The 26,988-nt window shown below is 32.6% G+C and overlaps 1 protein-coding gene across 1 annotated transcript in view; it reads right to left on the bottom strand.

Moving 5' to 3' along the window:
* SEMA3A (semaphorin 3A) overlaps positions 1–26,988 on the bottom strand; it is a 208,315-nt gene that overhangs the window by 82,524 nt on the left and 98,803 nt on the right. Inside the window, exon 5 of the mRNA XM_059397567.1 lies at positions 5,671–5,764. Coding sequence (XP_059253550.1) covers positions 5,671–5,764 — 94 coding nt within the window. The remainder of the gene's footprint in view (positions 1–5,670; positions 5,765–26,988) is intronic.

Genomic DNA, 26,988 nt, shown 5'->3' with positions numbered 1-26,988 from the left:
AAAAAAAAAAAAAAAAAAAGAATATCCTACTTTTGCATTCTCATAAGCAAATAAATTATAGTCAACTTAGAATGTGCTTTATTTAATATACTTATAAATTTCCATTATGGATTAAAGAGTTAGTACATTCTGTGGCTATATAAAATGATCTCATGATAAGTGAGTATAAGAAATTTACTATATCTCAGTTGGCTTATTTTTGGAGAACAAATATGTTTAACAAAAAATGTCTACTTGTCAAAGTTCTCTTGAAGTTCCTAGGTCATTTATGAAGTTATCAAATTATATGTTGATTCTTGGGCATAATGCTAATTTTCCGGTTTCCTGACCCTTAATATAAGTCTTCCTGAAAAATCTGAAGTATTAGGTAAATGTATCCTACAATGATTCAAATAGCATCATGGTTAAAATGCATACTTCTGGTTTTCCATATGTACTAAGCTATAGCGAAAGAAAATATGACATTTGTCCAGTATTATTAAACTGATGATATAAACATGTTCAAGGAATTGTTACATATATCAAAAAGTGGCTGTGGATACTCTGTCCAACAAAGTTTTTAGTCTCTTCACAACAGACACCACATAGCAAGTTTGATGACTCAAAAATAATACATCAGACCAAGAAAAATCAGTGCTGACAGATGTAACTAAGTATCTAAAAATTACCAAATATGAAAGTTAGTATTTGGGTACCCTGCCATTCTTTCTTAGCTGTAAGATTTCCAAACTCTCTCTATGGAAAGCATTCTTTACTGAGGTGAACAAAGAGTTTAGTGAAATGCATTTCCACCATGGCAGAATTACCTGAGATGCATGTGTTAAAAACAAAAGTTCATATGTACTTCTGGACTTTATGTTCACAGCTCAAATGTTCACAGCTAAAAATGTGGCTTAGATCAGTTACTGTATTGGATTGCAATTCCTAAGAAGGGTGTGGTAAGAAGTAGAAGGTGAAAAAAAAAAAACATTTCCTGATGAAATCACAGCATTACTAACACAGGTGTAACGTGTGACATGGATGTTGAGCAAAAATCAAACAAACCTAAGGACAAGCCATTATGTTGTTAACACCTTGAGTAAATTCCACTCACAGAATAGAGGAGTAATTAGAAACAGAGAAAAAATGAATTTATGTCTCTCTCTTACACACAGATTATACACACTCTCACACAAACATGCACACACATGCAGGGCATGGATGAAATCCATTTCTTGAGAATGAAAGGGTATGGGAATAATTTTACATTTTTACATATATAAGGCATCTTCTCTATACCAATAAATATAATATGCTGGCCTTCTTACTTATGTTATCCTTTTAAACTAATATTTTTTGAGTTTACATGTGCACATGGTACAAAATTAATAAGGTACCAAATCTCTCTCTCAAACTCCTTTATAGCAACCACTGTTATTTTTTGTCTTGGCTTCTACTTCGACATACATTCCAGAAATATGTTAAGTAACCAAACATGGTATGTTATTAAATTGTCTTAACTTCCACAACAAACTAGTGGAATCAGCATGGCCATGCCATTTTACATATAAAGAAACTGAGGTTCAGGAAGGTTCAAATAATATTCTCAATTATAACATTAATTTAGGGAGTATCTCATGTGATCTAATACCAAGTAAGAGCATATTCTACTGTCAAATTATTTTTTTTTCCTGAGGCAAGGCAGAATTCTATCTTGGGGAAATAGACCATAGCTAAAAGTCCTAGACTGCCGAAATAGATTTCAACATTATTACTCAGCGATAGGTTATTTCTAAATTATTAGCACTACAATGCCTGGGGAACAATACAATGAGGAAACAAAAATACTTTCAAGTTGACTACACCTTTCACGTCATGAAAATGTGAGCTGACAATTAGTGTGGAAAATATAAGATATTATTCTTGTGTACACACCTGGCATTTATTCTGAGTAGGGGAGAAACTATTTTTAATAAAGGATTTTTAAACAAAGTCATTACAATTAAAATATTTATAGGTGGATGAAACAAGATATACTTAAAAATAAATACCAATAATTTCATACTGACAAAATGATTTTTATTAAGGGACATTTGAAAAACTAACCTTATTAAGGAGATTTATTTTATAAAATTTTTAAATTTAAATTCAGTTAGCCAAAACATAGTACACTAGTTGCAGATGTAGTGTTCAAAAATTCATCAGCAGTGTATAACACCCAGTGCTCATCATATCATGTGCCCACTTAATGTCCATCACTAGTTACCCCATGCCTCCATCCCCCGACCCTTCAGTGACCCTCAGTTTGTTTCCCAGAGTTAAGAGTCTGTCATGGTTTGTCTCCCTCTCTGATTTCTTCCCATTCAGTTTTCCCTCTCTTCCCTGATGGTCCTCCAAAAACTTAGGACATGTTATAGGATTTGGAGATTTAATTTAGTAGCTAAGCACTGCTCAAGAAAGAATCCATATTTTCTGTGGCCATCAGCTTAAAATCCCATGACAATTTGTTTAAATTCCAGTTAGTTAATATACAGTGTACTATTAGTTCCAGGAGTAGAATTTAGTGACTCATCACTTACATATAACACCAGTACTCCTAGTGCCCTCCTTATATCTGTGACTTACAATGATGTGTCAGTGTTGGTTCAACACTTAGAACAAATCTACCATTATGGTGGAGGAAGTGGATAATGGGGAAGCCTATACAAGTGGGTGTGGGGGATATATATAATATCTCTGATATCTTCTCCTTTTCCTGTGAACCTAAAACTGCTCTAAAAAGCAAAGTCTATTAAAAAAATTAATGATCAAAAAGTATGGCATTTTGAAAATGTATACTAAGCATTGATAAATTTCATTAATTTTTAAGCTGTTATCTGGATGGAAAGCTTATTAATGGTTGAAACTGCTTAATAAGGGGCTGACTGATGATATAAAAAGTATCTGCTGTGAAGACTCCTCTAACCAGTTTATATGTGGTTTGAGTCAAACATGAAATTTTATTTCCCAGTATTGGGGAAGGAAACAGCCTGGAACTACCTTGAAAATTTCTCATATGTGATGAGATGAGGAAAATACATGCAAAATCTCTTGGGCACATAGGCTTTTCCAATAGTACATTCAATGCACAATCTGTATATTTCAGAGACACCTGTAATTCCTGTATGTAGAAGTTTGGGAAGTGCTATAGAAAGTACTTAAGTAAAAAAAAAAAAAAAAAAAAAAAAAAAAAAAAGACCCACAATTCTATCAAATGCTTTTTAAAACAGTATAAGAGAAAATGACAAGAAAAACTCAACAAAGGGAATTAAATGTACTACGAGAATAAGAATTTATAGCATAGTTACAAAGAAAACAGGTAACAAACTCAGCTCTTCAATTAAAATGATGTTGCAGGTATTTTGAGGGATTTTACAAGGTCTAGTATGACATGTTCATTTTTTTGTATCTTGCTATCCAGCTGATTCAGAAATTAATTTATGTTGGCTTGAATAATTTTCCTTGTCAAGAAGCACCAAACACCTCTAAAAGTTACTTGATTATTTTACAGATTGGATAGGTGAAGTCTAGACTTGCATTTAAAAGCTGCCTTTTTTTATTTTTTTTTAAAGCCACACATCCTTTTCTTGACTCATGAAACATCCCTCATTCTCTTTTCCTTTTCACAAACTTATACAGCTTTTTCAAAGAAGTTCTAATATAAAACCCAAACTATGGAGTTTCATATTCTTTGTGGCCTTTGTGTGGTTGCATACCATATGAACTATGTAATACTTACTTGTCATCATCCTTTCTCAATGGAATATTAAAATAAATAATCAAGCAAATCCCCACTGAGAAACATACCACAAATTAAAGCTGCTTTAGGCATAATTTAACATTCTGCTTTTTGAGGAATATCTTTTTTTTTTTTTTTATCCTGTATGCAATTTAAGTAAGTATAGGCTGCAAGTTTGAGCAAGGTAGAACTCCTCCCTTTTGCTTAAGAAAACTTTCACATCTCTGTGTGTGCACTTAAGGAAGTCATCCACATGTAATCACTAGGCCATCTGTGAATAGGTAAATTATAAGTGTGTTGCACTCGCTGCATTCCTTCAGGTCTTAAACTTTTGTTAAAAAGCTCCATAAGTGGATCAAATGGACTGAAATTGTCTACATCTGAAAAGCAATAGAGAAGATAATTCATGTAGTAATGTTCTTATTCTTAATAGAAAAGAGATCAGTGAAACAGTAGTAAAGTAAACACTAGAGAAACTGGAAAAATGTATATCTTCATACTTAATGCTGTAGTCAGTATGACTAGAATTTATTTTGTTAAGTAGAAAAAAAGTTATTTTTAAAAACAAAAGATTGGCAAAACTGAACTTAAAACACCATCAAATAATAACCTATATTTCCTTTTTTAAAAAAAATCTAGATTTTTTATGCAAAAGTCAATTAGAAATTTTATACTCCATAAGTTTCACTTTTTTTTATTATCAAATAGTTATTTCCTACATCTTCTAGAAAAGAGGAAAAAAAAGAAAAGGAAATAAAAGTTATATAATCTCTACATGATCATACAGAAAAATATATTCTGGAATAGGGTAATGACTCAGAATCTTTTGTGTTTTTCATTGTTGGTATGCCCAAAAGTTAAAAGAAAAGAACAAAAGAATAATTGTTTAGTGATGTATTACTTTTCATGCATTTATTTAACATAGTCTAAAGGTGATTAAAAGTATGTGGAAATAATTCTTTATCTTTCAATACAGATTAAAGTTTTCTCCTTCTGCTTGCTTCTATCTTCTTATTTCCAACCTTTAGAACTATGACTAAGCATTTCCTCCCAGCTACATAGTTGAAGGAAAAAAAGAAGACAAACAGAAAAGAAGATGGTTAGAAGAATGTGTAGAGGAAATACATTAAGTGTTTTGTTACATTAAAAAAAACAAACAAACACCTAAAGTTAAAAAAAAAAAAAGATGAATACAGAGGCCCTTCATTAACTCAAGTAACACAATAGGGTCTCTGCCAATTGTATGACCATTAAAACTGATTGTGCTGATCAAGTTGACCAAATGTTGAGAGTATGACAAATCTTGTAATGACACTGAATAAGATAGACTGAATATCATTCTTGCCTCTGACTTGTCAAAATTCCCCCTGGAAACACCTCTTTCATAAAGTGAAAAACAAAACCATTTTCTCTCAGAATATAAATTTTAAAGTTCTAGTGGGGATGTATACTGATAGAGCAGGCAATTTTAAAGACACTTATTAAACCACTTTGATTAAAAAGAATCACAGACTAGAGAGTGTAAAAATCAAAACAGTATTTAGTGTTTTCTCTTCATTTTCAAAATATTTGAAATACCTCAACTGACATCCTCCTAAGATAGTTTGTGATTAATAATGGAAAGTCTTTTTTTTTTTTTAAAGATTTTATTTATTTATTTATTTGAGAGAGAATGAGAGAGAGCATGAGAGGGGAGAAGGTCAGAGAGAGAAGCAGACTCCCCAAAGAGCTGGGAGCCCGATGCGGGACTCAATCCTGGAAGTCCAGGATCATGACCTGAGCCGAAGGCAGTCGCTCAACCAACTGAGCCACCCAGGCGCCCAATAATGGAAAGTCTTGATATATAAAAAGGAACAGCAATCTGGTTATTATCTATAGAAAATGCACTATTTAACTGATTGTTGACTACGCACCTATTAAAAGAGATGCCGTCAGCAGTTTAGGGTCATACGGACTCTTCCCACGGCCATTTTCAAAATGTGAGTCCTCCAGCTTAAAAATGTTATCCTGTAGAGAAGAAAACAAAGGGCTGAATATATTTATAAGAGGAAGTATGTTAACATATCTGTTAATCAGAGAGAGGTTGAATACTCACTTCCATCATCCAGGGATATTATTTGGTAAACTTTAGAGATGGCAAAATTACCCAAGTAAATTAAAACCAATTATTACTGCCAAAATCTTCTTAGCTTGGTGATTTTTAGTAACATTTAGCATGGTATAAGTAATAATGTATAAATGAACTCCAAGGAATAAGACATGTCATAAATAGAGTGACCATCTTATCACATAGGTATGCCAAGCACAACCCTAAAGGAGAGAATTTTATATTTAAATGACTCTTTTTCTCCCTCCACAAAGAGGAAAAAATAGCAATCTGCTATATTAGATCTAGAACAAAATACACTATTTTATTTTTCCCTATGGACCTTCCAGAAGGAAATGCTAAATAGTCACAGCAGTCACTTCCCCACTCTATCATTCCTACAACTTTCCTGTTTATATGCTTCTCAAGCATTTTCAAATTACTCAAATTAGAAGGTGGGAAATACCTGAAAACTATCTTTCTCAATTTCTGTAAATGTAAAATATCAAACTGGATGTTAGGGGAGGTAGGCCTGGAAGTAGTGTCATCAGAACAACAGCACAGAGGTGACACATTTTTATCAGGGGAAAATCTGCTCAGCTGAGGCTCACATACCCAGAAACTGGAGTGAACACCTGACTACCTGACTACAGAAATACACACAAGTACCAAGGTAGAAAGTATTCCAGAAAGCTCTGCAACAGAAGCCTTAAGAAGGAAATAGCTAACTCATGACAGAGACCCTGTTTTCAGAATGCATCAAGCTACTGAAAAGCAATGTCTATGTGAGAGCAGAGTAAATTGGGGGAAGGGGTCATTTCTAAGCACTCTTTTTAGAACCAAGTTCTCTGTGAATTAAATAGGTCAGAATATATATGCTTTTTCCAGTAGCACATTAACTTGTCCACAGACCGAAATAAAATAGCTTTTTTGGCAATTTCTCTACTATTCACATAAAGTATTTTCCATCTCCTTAGAATAATAAAGGGTATTCATTTTATGGTCTATAAGGATCACTTTATTTAACATTTAGTAATTCTGATGGAGCTAATGGCAGAGGTTCAAATTATGACTCTTAAAATTCATTTGAGTTAGGGAAGAAGAGTACAAAAGGAAGCAAACCAAAAGCATTCTCCATCTTTATTACTGTGAGTGAGAATTACTGATTTTATCCTTTGCTCGCAATGGTTCTGTATCGGTAATTAGCTGTCCCAGGGCAATGATGGTCCTTCAGCTGAGTTCTGAAATTTACAGAGCACAGAAATTTATGAGGTTTCTCAGAACTGTGCTAAGTTGTAGTGGGATGGGTAGTGAGTCAGAAGTCAGGCCCTGTTTGGGCCAAGGATTAGCTCTGGTTCTTTGGTCACCAATTAATCTCTCTGAGCCTTAGGTCTCTAAAAGTCAATGCCAATAGGGTATTTAACTTCCCATGTTTATTATAAGGATTAAAGAACTGAAATAAAGCATTTTTAAAGCAGCACAATAAAAGAGAACTCTATTTTTACTTAATTCTGTTCACATAACCACTATAACAAAAGAATATGAAAATTTGACACATATTGTTATCATTATTGCTGTAAACTTTCCTAGCATAATCTGAAAGAAATATTACTTTAAGATAGTTATGTAAGTAACCAAATTATAAACTTATTAGAAAATACAAATTTATCATAGATACTTGAATATTAAATGATAATATGAAATGTGACATATGCCAACAAAAAGTACAGAAGAATCTCTTAAGTATTATTTAGATATACTTTGATAAAAATTAGGTAATAATCCAAAAGAAATTGCTCAGTAAAAGATATAGACTCTATTGCTACAAATCACAGAAACTTATTAGAATTTGCATAGGTGATTATTTCTCATAATAAGCAGAGAGAAGTGATGATGTGGTTGAAAATATTGTTTTCAGTATTATTACAAATTTCTTATCCTTATAAGACATTTTGCAAAACTGACAAAAGATAGAGGAGTTACCCACCAAATATGAGACACTTGATGTCTGGGAACTTGTGTCCAAGTTAATAAGAAAATGTCAAGGTAGATAAGAAGTTCTCCCAACCTCATGTTTAATATTTGATTTACAAAGTCAAGGATTAAACTTCATAGCAGAGAGGTTAAGCATGGCAGTTATGGTTCAAGAGAAGATTAAAAACTACCCTTTGTCATGATGTCAGATAATGTGTTCAAAGCTGGCCTTTTTGTTTCTGCATTTCCTTTTAAATGTAACCCTCACCCAAATTTCTGGGTAATTCTATATTCTTATATAACTCTACTAAAGAGTAAAGCACTGAATTTCCTTTTCAGCCTCTAATAAGAGAGCCTGGAATAAACATAAATTGATTCCTGAATAGGGACTTAAAAGACATTTCTTACATATGAATGTTTACAGTGTAAAATTTATACCTATTACATACTATAATGGGGTGCAAAGGTGTTGATATCAGATAGAATTATTATCTATCTGGCTCTGCCTTATTAATTCTGGGCCTCAGGGGATTCCTAAATCCTTCTGCAACTCAAATTAGTAATTTCTAAAAAAAAAATTAATTTCATTTTTGCATTGTTAATAGTTGCTACAGTAAAATCATTCTTTCCCATATTGATCAGTATCTCTTGTGCCACAGTAGAAATGCCTGCCTGTATTTTCATCAGTGGAAATTAGGATAGGTGTTTAAAATATTTCTAAATCCCATGAATTCCCAAAAATGCACTGAAAATTTTTCTTACCTATAGCTAGACCACAGTCTAGTTCAAAAGCTATCCTGAACAATATCATTAATTATAGTCTGCGTAAAATTTCTCAACTAAAAGAGACTATCCTTTTAGTATATCTGATAAATTCAATGTGATTGATATAAAGAAACACCTACATTGTTGTTCTTGTTATCTTGTGAGCAAGGCCTATTAGGTGTGTAAAAATATTAACCCATTGTGAAAAAACAAAACAGAACAAAACAAGTGTGTTAATATAACTGAATAATAACATCCTATGTTGTCATATGTAACATATAACATAGACAACCTTCTGGCTGTGCTTAGAGGCCTTTTGAAATCTGATTGTTACTCAATAATTTTCTGTTTTAGTGTTAAATAGATCACAAGTGCAAGTAATAAGACCAGAAATCCTAAGACCAATGTACACAATTAAACTTCATAGCTTTCTATGTCTTAGTTGGGTTGAAGTAATATTCATTTTTAGAAATCCATGAACAAAAATCTAGCTGCATGGATTCTAATTGCTTTAGCAGATACTGTGAGCATATCATGTAAGTTATTGAGCCATATTTTATTACATGATTGCATCAGTTTTCAGCAACTATTTTTAGCTTTCAAGACCACTCTTTCTCCTTTGTCTTTTGGATTTCCTGAATGTTATTAGACTGTGGTGAGGTAAGGCATTAGAGGAAATAATAACTGTGCTAATGTCTAATCCAAAGTCTTATAAATTAGAAACCATTGGTGACATCATGGCAATAAATTTCCTAAATCTCAATCTTCCCCAAGTAATAAATTTAGGTAACAAAGTTGTAATTTCAGTTGTGGTATTTAATGATTAAAACATAAATGATGTTTGTAAAAAGAAAGAAAAAAGAGAAAATCCTACATATATATAACAGAATGACCATTTTGGCTGGGAAACCAAATAAAATTAAGTCAAACAAATACATGGACAGTATTTAAAAATGTGCATTATTCTTTTTTTTTTTTTCAAATTGCTCTTTCTCCTCTCTTACTTCACAAGACACACCTTATTTGCCAGTTATATTGAATTATCAAGTATTCCCTGGTCACACTATGTTTTTTTCTCATCTCTGTTTGAAACCTCTTTCTTCTCTCCTTACCCTTCCTCATCCCTCAACCCCAGGCTGAACTTCTTTTCCTTTAAGAGTAAATTAAAAAGTCTCTTCCTAGCAGAAGTCTTAAGAGATTGCTTCAGATATAATTTATTAGCTTTCTCTGTGCATATCCCAATTAACAATACTGCAAGGCAATGACTATACTGGCTTCAGCAAAGATGGGATGTAATGGGATCTCACAGGAAATACTGTGGCATACTCTATTTTGCCCAAAGGAGACTGCTTTTGTGGATCAAATTCACCTGGAATTTACTTTATTATAGCCATGAGCCACATGCAGCTATTTAATTAATTAAAACTAAAGATTCCATGCCTCAGTTACACTAGCTATATTTCAAGTGCTCAACAGTCACATGAGAATTTTGACGACAGGCCTGCATAGGTACAAACATTTCCATTGTCACAGAAGCTCTACTGGACAATGCAGCTCTAGATCCTAAATCCCAGTCTCTGAACAGTAAAGAATAAAACTGGAAAATCAGGAAGGCCTCCAAGAAAAGAAGATTTGTCATCACACCACAATCATAAAAAAAAAAAAAAGAAAGAAAGAAAGAAAGAAAAGAAAAAAGAAAAAAGCCATTAAATCTATAAGTAGGGAATTATACCAAAAAACCACTTATTTTTATTAACCAGGGTTATACTAAATACCTTTTAATGGCAGTACAGATGAATAAATACATGTCCCAAATAGTCAGGTATGTCATTCTTCTTCCATTTGAATCACTTTTCTCTAATGTACACATTTTACTCATTATTTAAAGTTTAGGTCATGATATGCAATCCATTAAATGGTCATTGATTTTCCCCAGCAGAAAAAAATAATTTCTCCCTGGAATTTGCAGAGCAGTCTATTCATACCCTCTTAGTGTCATCTGTTACCTTCAACTTCGATATTCCATGATGCATATGTTCTTTTTTCACCTATTAAATTATTTTGAGTTGAGGGAAAAAATCTTATTTGCTATGTATTTTTTAAAAATACTACAATAGAATTGAGTTAAAGCTCAATGAAAGAATGAGTGAATAAAATGAGCGGGGACTGTGTCAAAGAGGCTTTATAGAAAAACTATATAATAGGAAAAGAAAGGACGTAAGCCTCAGACTCGAGGGGCTAATGATTTATTTAAGGATACAACCCAGATGAACACAATTGTGTGTTAGAGGCAGATGATACAATTCAAATATTAAAGCGAGTTTTAAAGTTTGTTTTAGGAAATATCACACCCTTTAATTTTTCTGTATTATTGTTATTATTATTTTTTTTTCATTTTTTTTTTAAAGATTTTATTTATTTATTTGACAGACAGAGATCACAAGTAGGCAGAGAGGAGAGAGAGAGAGAGAGAGAGAGGGAAGCAGGCTTCCTGCGGAGCAGAGAGCCCGATGCGGGGCTTGATCCCAGGACCCTGAGATCATGACCCGAGCTGAAGACAGCAGCCCAAACCACTGAGCCACCCAGGCGTCCCTATTGTTATTATTATTGATACTTGTTACACATTTCAAATATGGGATTACTCTTGCATAAGTGATAAAAAATAAAACCTAGTCAAAAAGAGTATAACCATACAGTCTTTTTGCTTTTACATGCCGTTTCTCTTTAATAATTTTCATTGGGCCTTATTAATAAATACTACCCTCTTATTAGAGACATCTTCATTGAGGGTAGAATTACCAGAATGTTCCTGTGTAGAGCTTCAAGAATCTTTCTGACCAATGAAACTCTCTCCTGTGTACCCTATCACTCCAGTGTAACTGTTCCACTTCACCATTTTGAACTCAACAGAACTTACACCAAGTATCTCCTGGATATAAGCAAACTAGAAGAGCTGTTTGGGCTTGCCAAATGTAATTTTCTACTTATAAAATACATAAATTTTATTTTTGTATTTTAGAAAGTTTTATAAAGCACTAATATAAAAGTTATATGATAAATACATAGTGATCTGTGGTTAAGAAATATATTTGAAATGTGAAGGTACAAGAAATAACAAAAAATATGTAACAGTAGCACATTATATGCATACAATATTACATGATTATAAAGCTATTTGGTGGTTATTTCATTTAACAATGAACATACACTATCAATCTGTTTTAGTACTTCAAGTAAATTATTTCACTTTAATCTTCAAATGCTATTATTATACCAGCTTTACAGATGAGAAACAGACATTTACATAAAATCCCCAAAGTCATAAAGCTGATTAGTGGCAGAATAAGAATTTGATAGCAGAACTCTTTCCAAATTGATGTTTTTAACCACTATATTTAAAAAAATGGGTTTACCATACATAGTATGTTAGAGGTACCCTAAAATGTAGAAACTGGAAGTCACAGGAGTTCAAAATGGGGTTAATTTCCTGTTTCAGTATAGGAAAAAAGGCTTCATTTGATTTCACACTTGAAAGATGTATTTTGGTGAGAGATGAGTGTATCTGTGAGCATACATGTGCGTGTATGTGTGTTCATTGGTTGTGGGTGCAGAGGGTCAGAGGAACTCATTGAGGGCAGAGGAGGAAGGGAGACAGACTATTCTATCCAGGGGAAACAGCATGAATAAAATGCACTCAAAAATAAATTCATATCTGATAAATAACAAAGTCGAACTTGGACAATGAAGGATATATCCATACATTAAGAGATAAGGCTAAAAAATATATTTGGAATCAAACTGGGAAAAGTTTTCTGTGCCAAAATAAGCACTTTAGTGTGTATTCAGAAGGTGTCAGTGACACAGTGATAATTTTCACGGGAGAACAATAGCATCAAGGAGGGGCAATATTATGATGAATCGGGCAGTGATGTGCAGGATGATTGAGAGACATCCCTGCCTAGTGGCAGGAAAAGAATGACTGCCATAGTCGGGGAGGGGAGAATTAGGTGTTTTTACACATTTTAGCAGTTTAGAGTATTTTTGTATGCTGTAATGTTGTGTCTTGGTCAAGTTATTTGGTCAAGCTTTCTTTGTAGCTCAAATTATTTTAACTTCTTTTGCAACAGAACCCCCTTGCATTTTCCAGCAAAGCTATGGATTCTTTCCTCAAGAAAACTGAAGCTAAGCATGTACCTGTTTTATAAGCAGTCTTTAGGGATTATTGACTTTATGTGGTAGTCACATTAAGAGTTTCCAAATCAGTTACTTTATAAAGACCTTTCTATTTCAAACATGTTATGATTTTATTATCCTACCGCTCTGAACTTGGATATTTGCTTCTGGGTTTTTGTCCACTCTCCATGAGCATAATGCAGGGATATACAGATTTTTAAAAACCATTTTCTTTTTCATTCTGTATATACTGTTACTTGGAATTCATTTATTTTTATAAATTCAACTTCTGAACTTTAGTCCCAATTCTTCTGCTATTCTAATCCTTCAAACAGTTTCCTAGCCTGTTTGAACCTTCTTATTTTCCATAGTGATTTCAATGTTGAGAACTATTAAAAGTCCTTGGCTCTTCAAAAGAATATAAGACCAATAACAAACAATAAACTTCATAAAAGCTAGTCTGTCAAAAAGATTTATTTAACAATGTACATTGAAGAAGATATAAAAGAAATATAACCCTGGTCTCTGTTACTGAATGTTATATGAATAAAGCAAATTTGATTGGTTGCTATGATTATAATATATTAGTTCTGCTTTATATTTAACTATGACTTCAGCCATATTATACATTAGAATTGTATCTTTCTCTGCAATAAAATAAAACATCACTGAAAATAAATGACTATTAATTGGAATATAAAGCAAAAGCAAACAAGCAAAGAGAAAACCTCAGTGAAAGTAATTCAGAATGAAAACACATTGTTATGCCTTCTTTTCATATTAATTGTTTAGAGTAGGTTTTCTTTTTCTTTTCTTTTTTTGAGAAAGAACATGTATATGTGGTGAGGGGGAGGGGCAAAAAGAGAGGGAGAAGGAAAGAATCTTAAGCAGGCTCCATGTCCAGTGCAGAGCCTGATATGGGGCTCGGTTTCCCATCCTAGAGATCAGGATCTAAACCGAAACCAAGAGTCAGAGTTTAAGTGATTGAGCCACCCAGATGCCCCTTGTTTTGAGTAGTTTTAGATGTATAAGAACTATAATATTTGGTTTTGAATCCAAAATGTAGTCATTTGATGCTAAAATATTTAGTCAGTAGTAATTGTTATTATACTTATTCAATAACTACCACTACTTTTTTGATTTATACACGTGGAAAGGGTATTTTCCTCAGCAAGTAAAGCTACAAAATCAACTGTATAACTGCTATAACAAAAATGATAACAATAGCTAATATCTGTTAAGCCACTATTAGCTAAGCACAATCTTCTAAGTCCTTTGTAGGTATTATTTTTCACCCTCAAAATATCCCTTGAGTTTGCAGAGTTGTGAAATACAGAGTTGAAATATCCTAATTTTGTAGATGGAGTAAAAAAGAGAAAAAGTGCCTCACCTAAGGTCACATTACTAGTATATACTGAGCCAGGTAGCCAATTTCTAAAATCAATAATAGCTGGAGAACTTATAAAAACCCAATTTTTTTGGTACTTGATTTGCACAACCATGTTACTTCATGAATACACATCATAAATAAAATGTTGTCATAATATCTCTTAACTCAACTCTGCATTCCTTGTAGTTTACATATTAGACCTTGAGTTAATCTAAACTGAATTGATCATGACAGATAAAATTGTATTTAATACAGTCCTTGCATTATACTATTAATATAGTAAAGTAGAAGGAATTAACATGTTTCTAACCTTATTTGCAAAAAAAAAAAAATGAAATTGCTTTGTTCCCAAGTTTGTGAAAAATTAGTATCACTTTATCTTTGTAACAATATACAGCCCTTACAGCTGGATTAAATAGGATTTGCCCTCTAAATTTAAGGAACCTGAATTTATCTGGGTTCCTCAAACAAACAGTGACATAATTCATCTGCTTTCTGTCATCATTAAAATTAATGATATAAACCAAGGAAAACAGAAAGCATATGTGTTCATACTTCATGCAGATTATGTTTTTAATAGGAGCTTAATTTGAGTTTATGCAGATAACACATACCTGTCATAGTATAATTATTCAGCTACAAGTGCCTGTTAACTCCCAAGGTATGTAACAATGAAAGGAAAAATTCTATGTTGGCTAGAATGAGAAATTCCAGAACATGAACAATTCACTCCACAGTGCTTTACCCCAGTGAGACCTGATAAAGTAAGTTCAACCAAAGAGCAAATCATTGCCCCCACCCCAACAATAAAATAGTGGAAGAATTAAATTGATCTTTCTTTCCATGTGCATTTTAAGTCTTCTATGTTCAAAGCATAGTTACTTTTTTATTTGCTATATTATCGTTTCATAAAGCACCAGAATTTGTTTACCCTAAATTATGAAAGTACAGCTATTACTTTTTAACAGGTCCTTTCATAAATGTGTTTGTCACATCTGTGATTAGATACCACTGGAAATTTTTATCAACTTAAATGTAAATATGTCAACAGAAAGAAACATATGTACTGTAAGAAGTATTGACATCTACTCATATAGTTTCTTTACATTTCAAGATTGCTTCAAAGATACTCTCTGGTAAATAATGAAGCCAATAGAAGTAATATTTTATTTATACCAAGATATGTTTAAGTGAAACTTGGTCATTTAAGTATTGTCATAATCATATGTTTTCTTTTAGCAAATTAGGAAATATTTAAATATTTATTATTTTGGCAGAGGTTTTGTAGGAGAGAATAATTACTATGAATTCATCATGAGAATTTAAGTTTTAGGGAATAATATGAGAATTAGAAAGAGCCTCAAAAATGTCCACACACTGATTATTTTAATTTTGGAAAAATATACAAATGCAAAGAAAGAAAAGGAAAAAATTAAAACAAGATTAAGTTCATCATGGAATTTAGAATACTGGAAAAAAGAGTTAACTACCAATACAAAAGGAGTGGTAAATTATACCTACATAACTGACTACAATACATGCATTATAATAGATGTGTCTACCAATTATGTTATAATACCTAAAATTAACACCTATGAAAACATTCTTGAAGCAATAATGCAATAATTATGTAAGGTGCATGAAAAAAAAAACTGAAGGAAATTCATTATAATATTAAATCTCTAGCTTATGTTATTTGTTTATTTTTTCTATTTGTATTGTTTTTCTCTCAGTATTTTATGCAATAATCATGTAGCTCATATATTTTTTTAAAAATGGGGTCTCTTTATCTTATTATCTAAGCAAATCTCCAAAAACACAGCACATGGTCCAAATGGGGCCAGGAAACATGCTTTATTTGCTGGCACAAGGTTTTGAAATCTTGAATTTGAATGCCTTTTTGTAAGACTTAGGACTTCTCATGAGACAATCCATTTCCACTGTTCCCTACAGTTTTGTGTTTCCTTCTTCATCTTTTTATATAAGTCACCTGTAGAGTCACCATAGGTACTTGAGTTTGCAATCCCTATAAAGTATTATAACTTAACTGAATCACCAAAAATACAATGCATTTATATCTACTAGTCCCCATTTTTCAGATTTATTTCATATGACAAAGTCCTCAGAAGGAATGTGGTCATGCTCACATATTTCATGATGGAAGTACTCCAAGGTTTAGCAATTAATCATGGTTAAACACAGAAGTTAATGGGGACTTCAAAGTGATGTGAAACTCTGTCATAGCATCATAAATTTCCATAGTTTTTGCTTATTCTTTTTATATAACTAAGTTGATCTATATACATACTGCTCTTCACAATGTCTCTTATTTTAAAAATGGACTGTTCCAAATATTTACAACTAAATTAATTATCCAGAATCCTTAAGAGTTGAGCTTTAAGATTGTATAGTTAACTACTGAAAAATACAGGCACAGCAGTCCTCACAGAAGTACCCAAACATTGGTGACTTCTTTTGCGTTCAAATTAATGACCATATAGACATTCTGTATCATATGTTGAGCTTACTTCGGGGTCATCATTTCTACTCTATTACAGTAAAAATCTGAATTATTTAGAAATGAATCTAACTGGTAGAAGTAGTTTCTGCCTAAGCCAGATTTCTTTGTTATCAAATAAACAATTATAATTATATAATCTGGAATAAATAAAAAATTTTTATTTGGTTTATTAAATACAATGTTTGATGTTGACAAACTCTGCATATAAAAGTACCATTCACATGGACTGGAACTTTATATCATACTAATTGACATTTTCAATTACAAAAAACAATGAATCTTTATTATAAATAATTTTAAGAGCACTTAAAAGCTCAATTAATATCGGTCATTTATTTTTCTTAAAAAATGTACTTTACTCCTTGTCATTAAAAAATTTAAAGTTTTAGGGGTGGGGAGAATATTAACACATAACAACTGAGAGTAGTAAAAATTAATTACCTTAAGTTATGACATACATTCCTACATATTTTGTTTTGTGCAAATTCAAAATAAAGAGATAATTTAAATAAGTTGAATAGAGAATGCACATGACATATTTGTGGCATACTTTGAAGAATAACTCAACTTGGACAGTGGACAGATGTTAGAATAAAAGAAAAGAAAAATTTAGCAAAACTGTGTTCTGTCTAGGCACTGGTAAATTAAAAAACAAAACTGTCACTATCTACCCAAGTCTATGTTTGATCAGGTGATGGGTAATACACATAATACACTCAGAAAACCCCTAAATAAAATGTATGCTAATGGAGAAACTGAAATAAAACATGCAAATATAAAAAAGTTATGTTGGACTACTGAGTATGTTTACACCTGCATTATAGTTGTAAATATGCATGCATATATGTACATATACATACCTATGTATTATATATATTCAACCTCATATATATGTTACATATAAATATGTGTACAACTTAATATATTTTAAAATCTTAAGTATGATAGTGGGTTTACAAGTATTTTAAGATATAGATACCCACAGACTATAATGTATGTTAAAGGTTAAGAAAACAGACTTTTTAAAAATTTTAATACTGACTAAAGTGTCCCAATTTTTTTCTGCCTTCTGCCTTTTTTTTATTTGTTTCTCCCTAATGCAATGGTGAACAAGATTGAAGATGACTTGCCTCATGGTGGCAAAAGAAAAATACCTTTTATTAAAAGATTTTATTTATTTATTCACGAGAGAGAGAGAGAGAGGCAGAAGAGAAGGAGGCTCCCTGTGGAACAGGGAGACAGATGTCGGACTCAGTCCCAGGACCCCAGAATCATGACCTGTGCTGAAGGCAGACAATTACCTGACTGAGCCACCCAGGTGCCCAGAAGAAAATTACTTTAAAAAAAAAAAAAAGATTCTACCTTTGGGGTAGCTTTATGGTTTCCTTTGTAGTTTTGCCTTAATTCTGCTCCCGTTACCAGTATGTTATCATCAGCTTCATCAGACATGCCACTGTTGTGTACTAGCACAGTCAGAGGCAAGATAACACTTTTGAAAGCGCAGACTATATTACATATTTTTCATTCATTTTCAAATGGTGAATTATTTATTTGTGCTGCATTTTAGCTACAAAGCTAAAAAACGTGGATAAGCGGCAGGAAGTGGGAAGTGGAAAGCTCAAAATGATAATAAAAGAATGGGAAGGGGGACGCCTGGGTGGCTCAGTTGGTTGGATGACTGCCTTCGGCTCAGGTCATGATCCTGGAGTCCCGGGATCGAGTCCCGCATTGGACTCCCAGCTCCACGGGGAGTCTGCTTCTCCCTCTGACCTTCTCCTCGCTCATGCTCTCTCTCACTGTCTCTCTCTCTCAAATAAATAAATAAAATCTTTAAAAAAAAAAAAAGAATGGGAAGGATAATGAAAAAAGCAGTGAGTATACTGTGGAGTAGTAAATACTGAGGAATTTAGGTAATTTTGAATATTATTACGATCACTGAAGAATCCTATAATGCTAAATAAAGCAATTGTGTTTGCAAAAGAAATATATCTTTTTTATGTTCTTGCATAAAAATGCTATTCTTTAATTTCAAAAGAAATGGTACTATTACATTACCTTGTAAAAACTTTGTCCTGAGGTCCTTTACAAAGGATGACCAAGAAAATCTAAAAGCATCTTGAACATAGAAAATCTAGGCAAAGGTTATAATACAATTAGTTTTGAGTTCAAGCTCATACCTGTATGAATCCATTATTACTTCTAACTCACAAAAAATTTCAGCCTAAAATCTGCACATGGATAGAAAAACTAAATTTTGAGTTTGTGGCATTACTAAAACATTGCAGGTATCATGCTCTCAGAGCAGTACCTACAATAGTACATAGTCAAATGTTGTCCAAATTTTTCAGGATCATTTAAATAACATATAATGTGAATTGCTAGAGCCATTCATTACTGTGCCATCTAAGTTATAATAAAAAATAGTTTCTATCCTCAAAATCTGATATTAGAATTGAACAGCTGGATATTTCTCTTCATAGAAATACAAAAAATATTTTTAAAAAACACAGATTGTCAAAATGCAAAGGAGGTCCAAATTTGATTGAAAACTGATCACTAATCAGATAATTAGATAAACTAATTTCTGATAAATAATATTTTCTATCTTTAAATTTATATTAAAGGACAATAAATTATGAGCTACTTACAAGAATTTGTAATATATATTTACTAATATCGGTTAACAGTTAAATACAAATACAATTAACTAAATAATAATTTGAGACCATATATCTTTAAAAATATGACTAATTTTTTAAAATTGCATATAATAAATGTAAATAAAACCAAAATGATAACTGACTCAAATAAAGGATAAGTAGGGCTTTTAGGTAGTTTAGATTTATTAATATTACTATTTGACATAGTCCATCAAAATTAATAAAATCGCTAAAGTCAGAGAGAATGAGTAATTATTCAGTATCTCTTAGAATCTCCAGCAAATAATCCTGCCTCTTTCCATGGTAACCTTTGTGGATTACTATTACAACATGTATTCCTAAATCCACAGCTAATTCTATAAAGGCATTATTCTTTATACAATACAAGCTACATCTCAAGTGCCATTATAATTACGTTTAGTTTTGTTGACCGGCTTCAAGTCCAGATTTCTGCTTGGCTGGGCATCAGTGATCATACAAGTGGTGGGTGTGTGGCAGGCTCAGAAGCACCAACCATGTCAATGAAACTTCAGCTGTTGTATGTTCATTAGCTTGATTTTTGAGTCTCGTTTAGTTTTGTAAAATTACTTATGGTTTTGCTACAGTTCTCTTATTTTTTACCTCTTTCAGATCTCTAAGTGTTAATGATTTTCATAATAATGCTGTAAAAAATCAATTGTAAAAACCAGAAAAATGACTGTGGCTGTTTTTTCCAAATAGTCTTCAAAATTACTGCTTATTTTTTGAGTAAGTGACTAAATAATAATCAACTAAAATGATACATACACTTTATGTGAAAGCAATTTTAAAATTAGGATACTGAAATAACATAGCAGGGAAATCAGGTCTAACTAATGAATTGCAATTCTGTACATGTTGCTTTATAAATTTTCATTCAAAAACATTTGAAAACAAGAAGATCAATCAGCTCTCTGCATAGGTGGATTTAGAATTGAGAATAAATGTATAAAAAGGTAGGCAAAACTGCTTATGACATGCTGTGATTATTCCAATTTCCCATAAATCATAAAATAATCCCCTATACTCATTCTGTTTAGAAGGTCTCATAACTTATTTGAAATAATAAGGATGGGGGGTAAAATTCATTTAGATTACTAAATGGTTAGCAATATAAATGTTGTTGCTCTATGTGGTATTACAAAAAGTTTTCCCCAAATAGGCAAAACAAACACTTTCTTTGGAAAGCTACTTAATGTTGTGGTCTTAAAAGAAAAAAAAAAAAAGGAATTCAAGCTTAGTCTCCTTTTATTTAACTTCTTGTACCAGATATGGTATGTATTAGAAATCTAGCTCCCTCCACTTGAAGACACTCAAATTTTGCTAAAGTCAATGCAGTACACATAAGGCAAAATTAAAAATCAGGCAGCTCTCTAGTAGATTAATAAAAAGGCACAACATCTACTTCCCTCAAATATCCTAATGTGTAAGTCAAAATTTCTGAACATGAGCACAATAAGTAAGGATCTGTTCTCAACAGTCAGTGAATTATTTTTTATTTTTTTGTAGTTTCATTTAAATTCGGTAGTTAGCATACAGTGTACTATTAGTTTTAAGTGTAGAATTTAGTGATTCATCACTTAACATATAAGTGAATTATTTCTGTGTTTATAGATATATACTGTCCGATGTTCTGAAAACTGACTTGTAAGCTGTTATTCACAGTCATTATACATTGTCAAGGATAATGCCATTAGGAAAAGTAAAGTTACAGTATGTTGAAACCTGAAAATGCCTATGTAATATGATGCTTGACAATGTGGGATTCTCAAGGGATATTAAGAATAAAGGATAAGGATATGCCGGTATTAGTAAGGGAGGATGCTACATTTGGAATGAGGTATTTTTTGGCTAACTGCATCAATGGACTGTATTTGAAGTTTAGGAGGAGCAAAGGGAGGATGAGAGGGGGTGTTGTAGGAAATGAGAACATATATGTAGGAGGATATCGTATTACACAGAGCTTTGAACCTCACCATAAAATCTCAGACACTGTTCTGGGGGGAAAAAGTAACTGGTGGGCTGGGATGAGGACAGTGAGTAAATACAGATGGAAATTAAAAACGGCCGCAAAATCAAGAAAGGAGAAAATATGATAGGAACGAAGTTGAGGAATATCTTGAATCATGTGCAAAAGTTATGAACCACAGAACAACTGGATGTTGTGTAATTCTGAAATCTTTTTGCAGATAAAAGTAATATTTAACAGAGGACAAACTGACAAAACATGGAAGACATGTGTTGAACTATTTATATAATAAAATTAAGTTTATCTCAAGCACAATGTTGTATTCTTAATTTTTGTATCTTTTTACCTTTTGAAAAATAAATCATTGCTCTCTTTTAATATTTCTGTATCCCCCTTGAACTTGTGAAAACAAAGGAGGCAAAATGGAAAAGATGCATATGAATGTGTGATCAGGAAGATGTGGCTGGTTGTTAGTTGGAAGCTTGGAAGCGTCTAGTGTTTTGGAACAGAGAAATACAATGGAACCTCAAATGTATGGTTAACCTAGACTGCCTGCCTTCTATGTAATTTTTGTTCCATTTTTGTCATTGTTTGGCACAGTGTAATTCCTTCAATTTCCAAAGACAGGTGCCATGCAGGATCAGGGAAGAGGATGGAGCAATGCTGTTTTTCCTATCCCTGTTGCTATTATAAATTCTCTGTAGGTGACCTGTGGGATTCCTTCACAGAACCAGAGGGTGAACATCAATGGTGTTTCAATGGTGTAAAGCCTGCTGCTGGTGCTGGAGCACTACTAGCACTCTTCCTTCCACCAGTTCTCTCTCTGGTACCAGGATTAAATCACGGCAGCCTCACAGGAAGATGCTAGGCCCTATGCTGGGCACTTCCACAGTCTGTGGAATTAGAGCACCTGGCTTTGAGTTCAGGCTCTGCTGCTTTGTAGTTGTGTCTCTCTGACTTTCACTTCCCTAAGGCTGTTGTCTCATATGTGATAATAACACAGAAACTCTATTACATTTATTGTTATTTTCATATATTTATATTCCTCATAAACGTGCTATGCAGTAGAGATTATTTTATTCACGTGAAAGTTAAGGACATTGCTTATGCTCCAAGGGGTACAACTAATAATTAACAGAACTGGAATTTGCAAAATTATATGCATGGCCAAGGTATTATAACAGAAGATAATAGGTTTAACTGTTCAGGTTGTTGCTACATGAAACATTATGATTTTTAAAATCCACAGCAAAAAAAAAAAAAAAAAAAGATATGGTTTGTATGCTGAGAAAACACTCTGGGAACAAGGAACCATTATTTCTAATCTTGCTCTACCACAAGTTGTCTTAACTTGTTTCTTCATATGTTCAAAATGATAACCAGGGGTCTGGGGAGCAAATGATAGACCTGAGAAACAAAGATAAGTCTTGGGTTTTTTCTTAGGATTAACTGGGAAATATATTTTAAAGACAAAGATAAATTTAGCCAGTTGCCCAATTTGCTTTTCCTGCTGACCTAGACTCTCTTGAATTATATTCTTTTCACAGCCAAATTTCACATATAACTCATTTTATACTTACCCCTTTTCCTCAATTATTCCTTCCACATTATCACTTTTTTTTTTTTTTCCCTGAATCCCATTCCCATTCTTTCACTTGAAGGGCCATATTAGTAAACACCAACAACTTTCTTGTTTTAACTCCCCTGGGGTTTTCCCAAGGTTTTTGTTTTGTTTTGTTTTGTTTTTTGGTCATTTCTGTCGTTCCTTGGTATTTTCATTGAACATGGAAATTCTGAGTACCTATTTTAAGGGATGATTTTCTGCTTTGAACACTCTGTGTATGTTCCAACCTATCACCATTTCCTGTTTCTTCATCACTTCTCCCCCTGCTTCACCGAAAGTGTTTTTGTTAAGGCGAAGTCTTGGGCTTTCTTGCATTTTATTTCTCCTTAACTATTACTCAGGACTTCATATCATGACTTCCTTGTTCACACTTCTTTTCTCTTTCCGCTCAGTACTTGCCTAAGTGACACGCTGCTTGGATGTCTCTTCTAAACTATAACGTCCACACAGTGCAAACCAAGCACTTTTCTTAGGACTAGGATCCTATAATCAAGTTAATTCTCCTAATTATGCTCCAAATCTTAACACTGAAATCCTCATTATTTCTCACACATGTTCAAATCCCAGAACATACCCTTGGCTTATCAGTTTCATTTGTTCTTTATTATCTATCAATTATCGAATCTATCTTTATCCTTCTACCAAAGAAGCTCTTATATTTCTTTTCTTCTACATTCACCATTCAAATACGGCTGTGATTATATCTACCCCAAATTCTGCTTTGCTTTCTACAGTACTTCTTTGATGCTCTATCTCACTTTATCACATACTCCACCAGCAATTTAAAATTCTATAAAACCTGCTTTTATCATATTAACTTCCTAGTCAACAATTCAGAACTCAACAATACAGAAAAGTTTTCAGAAATAACTAAAAAATAGTTTATTGCTGTTTTATTGTTATGCTGTTATTACTATCCTCTTGAAACACTTCCCAAACACTTCATTCCCATCAACTTCTGTTCTCTGAAAGCCAACTCCATTATTACATTCTTTTACTATCGCTGGAATTCCTCTGATTTTGCATTACTCCTTTGTGCGTTACAGTGTTAACCCATTTGTGGAAATGATGTTATTCTTAACTCCTTTGGAACAAGCTTAAATACTCTTAGGCAAAACTGGATATTCCCAAATTGGGGTTTCTGTGGTACTTTCTATGTAACTATATTGTAACTGTGCATTGCTTTATGTTACATATGATTTCTTCCCCAAATGCCCAGGTAGCTTTGGGAGCAGTAAAGGCCACACCAATGTTGATATCATCATAAAATGAGCACAAAAAAGTATTTGTTGAAAATGTTTGTTAACTTAGATTTATGTCTCTAAGTAGAATTCTAAGTTACTTAAGGCAAGATTTCATTTGCAGTTCAATTTTATTCACAATAATCATAATACAGCATAAATGGTACTCTGTATTGTACGTTGATTGATTATAAAGACATATTTTAGATTTTAAAGACAGCAGAATATTTTAATATTCTTTGACTATAAAATTTGGCATATTTTAAAAAATGGTATGCAATGCATGATCCTATTTATTTTTCTCAACCTAGTATCCAAAAAAGTGAAAATCACTATAATATGAAATATTACTTTGAGAATTCAAAAATAAATTAGACATAATCATCCCTTGGTTAGTGAGAAGTCTTTGTTGTTGCTGTGAATGTTCTTTCATGCTACAATTTTTTTCAAAATTTGAAACAATGGAAAGGGGTTTTTGAAATTATTTGCTTGACTTTTTTTGAGTTTATTCTAAGAATAAAATCATCAAAGTAATAATTCTCCTAAGACTGAAGGATGAGTCAATTTTGAGCTATCTGGGAAAAAATGCCATTTAGTGAAAAATTATATGTAAACACTCATCTCAAGCACTACTTTGCAGCATGTTTTCAGAGCATTGTTAAACACTTCTCCTTAAATAGGAACAGAAATCTTAAGACCTTAGTTTAGCTCAGTTTGGGATTCCACTTGCAGGTCTGTATTACATATATTACCATTAGTATAACTGGTACAAATTTTGCCATTTTTAAAAAATAAATCAAATCCTTACTGATAGTCAATTCAACAAGAGTATTTTTAACTCTGTAGGTACAAATCTACAAAAACTTGTCAACTATTAATATTTTAATAATGACCATACTGCAAATATGTTTCACATATAAAACAGAAAAAGTTAAAAAATTACCGATTTTAACGCAATTGTGGTTTTGAAGAAAGACATGTAAAAGTGTAACCTTCAGGTACTTGACTAAAATGATAGATGGGGCGCCTGGGTGGCTCAGTGGGTTAGGCCTCTGCCTTCAGCTCAGGTCATGATCTCAGGGTCTTGGGATCAAGTCCCGCATTGGGCTCTCTGCTCAGCGGGGAGCCTGCTTCCTCCCTCTCTCTCTCTCTCTGCCTGCCTCTCTGCCTACTTGTGATCTCTCTCTGTCAAATAAATAAATAAAATCTTTAAAAAATAAAATGAAATAAAATAAAATGATAGGTATCTAAATCACATAAAGTTTTATTATTATTTCAAATTACCAAAATATCTAATAAAAATATACACATTCCTGGGGCGCCTGGGTGGCTCAGTGGTTGGGCTGCTGCCTTCGGCTCCGGTCATGATCTCAGGGTCCTGGGATCGAGCCCCACATCGGGCTCTCTGCTCTGCAGGAAGCCTGCTTCCCACTTTCTCTCTGTCTCTGCCTGCCTCTCTGCCTACTTGTGATCTCTGTCTGTCAAATAAATAAATAAAATCTTAAAAAAATATATATATATACACATTCCTTCAAAGTGGTTATTACCATTTCTTATGGTAAATTCTTTACAAGCCTCATTTTACAAATTCAGTGTTTCTTTTATAATTATGCAGCCTAAAGAATGGTGTGTGTATATATATTTATCTATATAGGTTGTATATAAATATATGTACATAAAACTATTTTATATATATGTGTATATGTGTGTGTGTGTATATATACACACATGCACATACAAACAACTTACAGTTTAAGTATACTACATATTAATTTAAACAGATTTATTAACTGGAAAGGATATCTTTTGTGTTATGAAACTCAGTTTTAAAGGTTATGATATACATAGATGAAGCAAAATTGATTTTTAATTTGAATTATCTAACAGATACATAGGAACCAAACAAGTAAGACATGACAATATATCTGAAAATCTCATTATTACTATATTATGAAAGATTTGAAGTTAGGTCTGTCCTATAATAGAAAATAAAGAAATTGTGCTTGTGACTATTTGAAAGATTTGAAGTTTGATTCCATGTATTCTCTGAGTAATAAAATAATGCAAATATTACAAAAGATCCTTTTTATTTTTTTTTAATTCCACTGGAGGTGTAAGTGCCTATAGTCCTTGCTAAGAACTTTTTAAGTAAAACCATGGAAGTTCAGGTACAAAGTTAGGGTATCTGTTAGGAAAAAAATCAACATGTACGTTTAATAAAAATGTAGGAATTTGAGAGAGTGTTAATGGCTGCTGAATCATGAGATGCCTCCCTTTTCATTTCTGAAAATGTATTACTTAATGTTTGTTCCTTAAACAATAGGTAAGTAACACAGTATTTGCAGATAGTTTGCCTAAGTATGTGCCGGAAGAGTCTACCACATGGCAATGGCAAGTTTTCTCTGCAAGGAGAAAAGTTTCAATCCAAATGCAAGGAACAGGAAACATACAACACAGAGTTGAACAAATGTAAAATGGCATTTAAGTTTAAACCTAGAAGCAAAGAAAATAAATCAAAGCGGAACAAATATTATTTAAGTTGTTTTTTTGTTTTTTTTGTTTTGTTTTGTTTTTTTGTTTGTTTTTGTTTTAAGATTTTATTTATTTATTTGACAGAGAGATCACAAGTAGACAGAGAGGCAGGTGGGGGGTAGGGGAGAAGCAGGCTCCCTGCCAAGCAAAGAGCATGACGTGGGGCTCGATCCCAAAACTCTGGGATCATGACCTGAGCCAAAGGCACGAAGGCAGAGGCTTTACCCCACTGAGGCACCCAAGGTTTTTTGTTTTTGTTTTTTTTGTTTTTTTTTTAA

Source organism: Mustela nigripes, chromosome 4 (assembly GCF_022355385.1).
Source record: "Mustela nigripes isolate SB6536 chromosome 4, MUSNIG.SB6536, whole genome shotgun sequence".
In the NCBI taxonomy this organism is placed as follows: Eukaryota; Metazoa; Chordata; class Mammalia; order Carnivora; family Mustelidae; genus Mustela; species Mustela nigripes.
The sequence above is the reverse complement of the archived record's forward strand: the minus strand, read 5'-3'. Positions and strand labels throughout refer to the sequence as shown.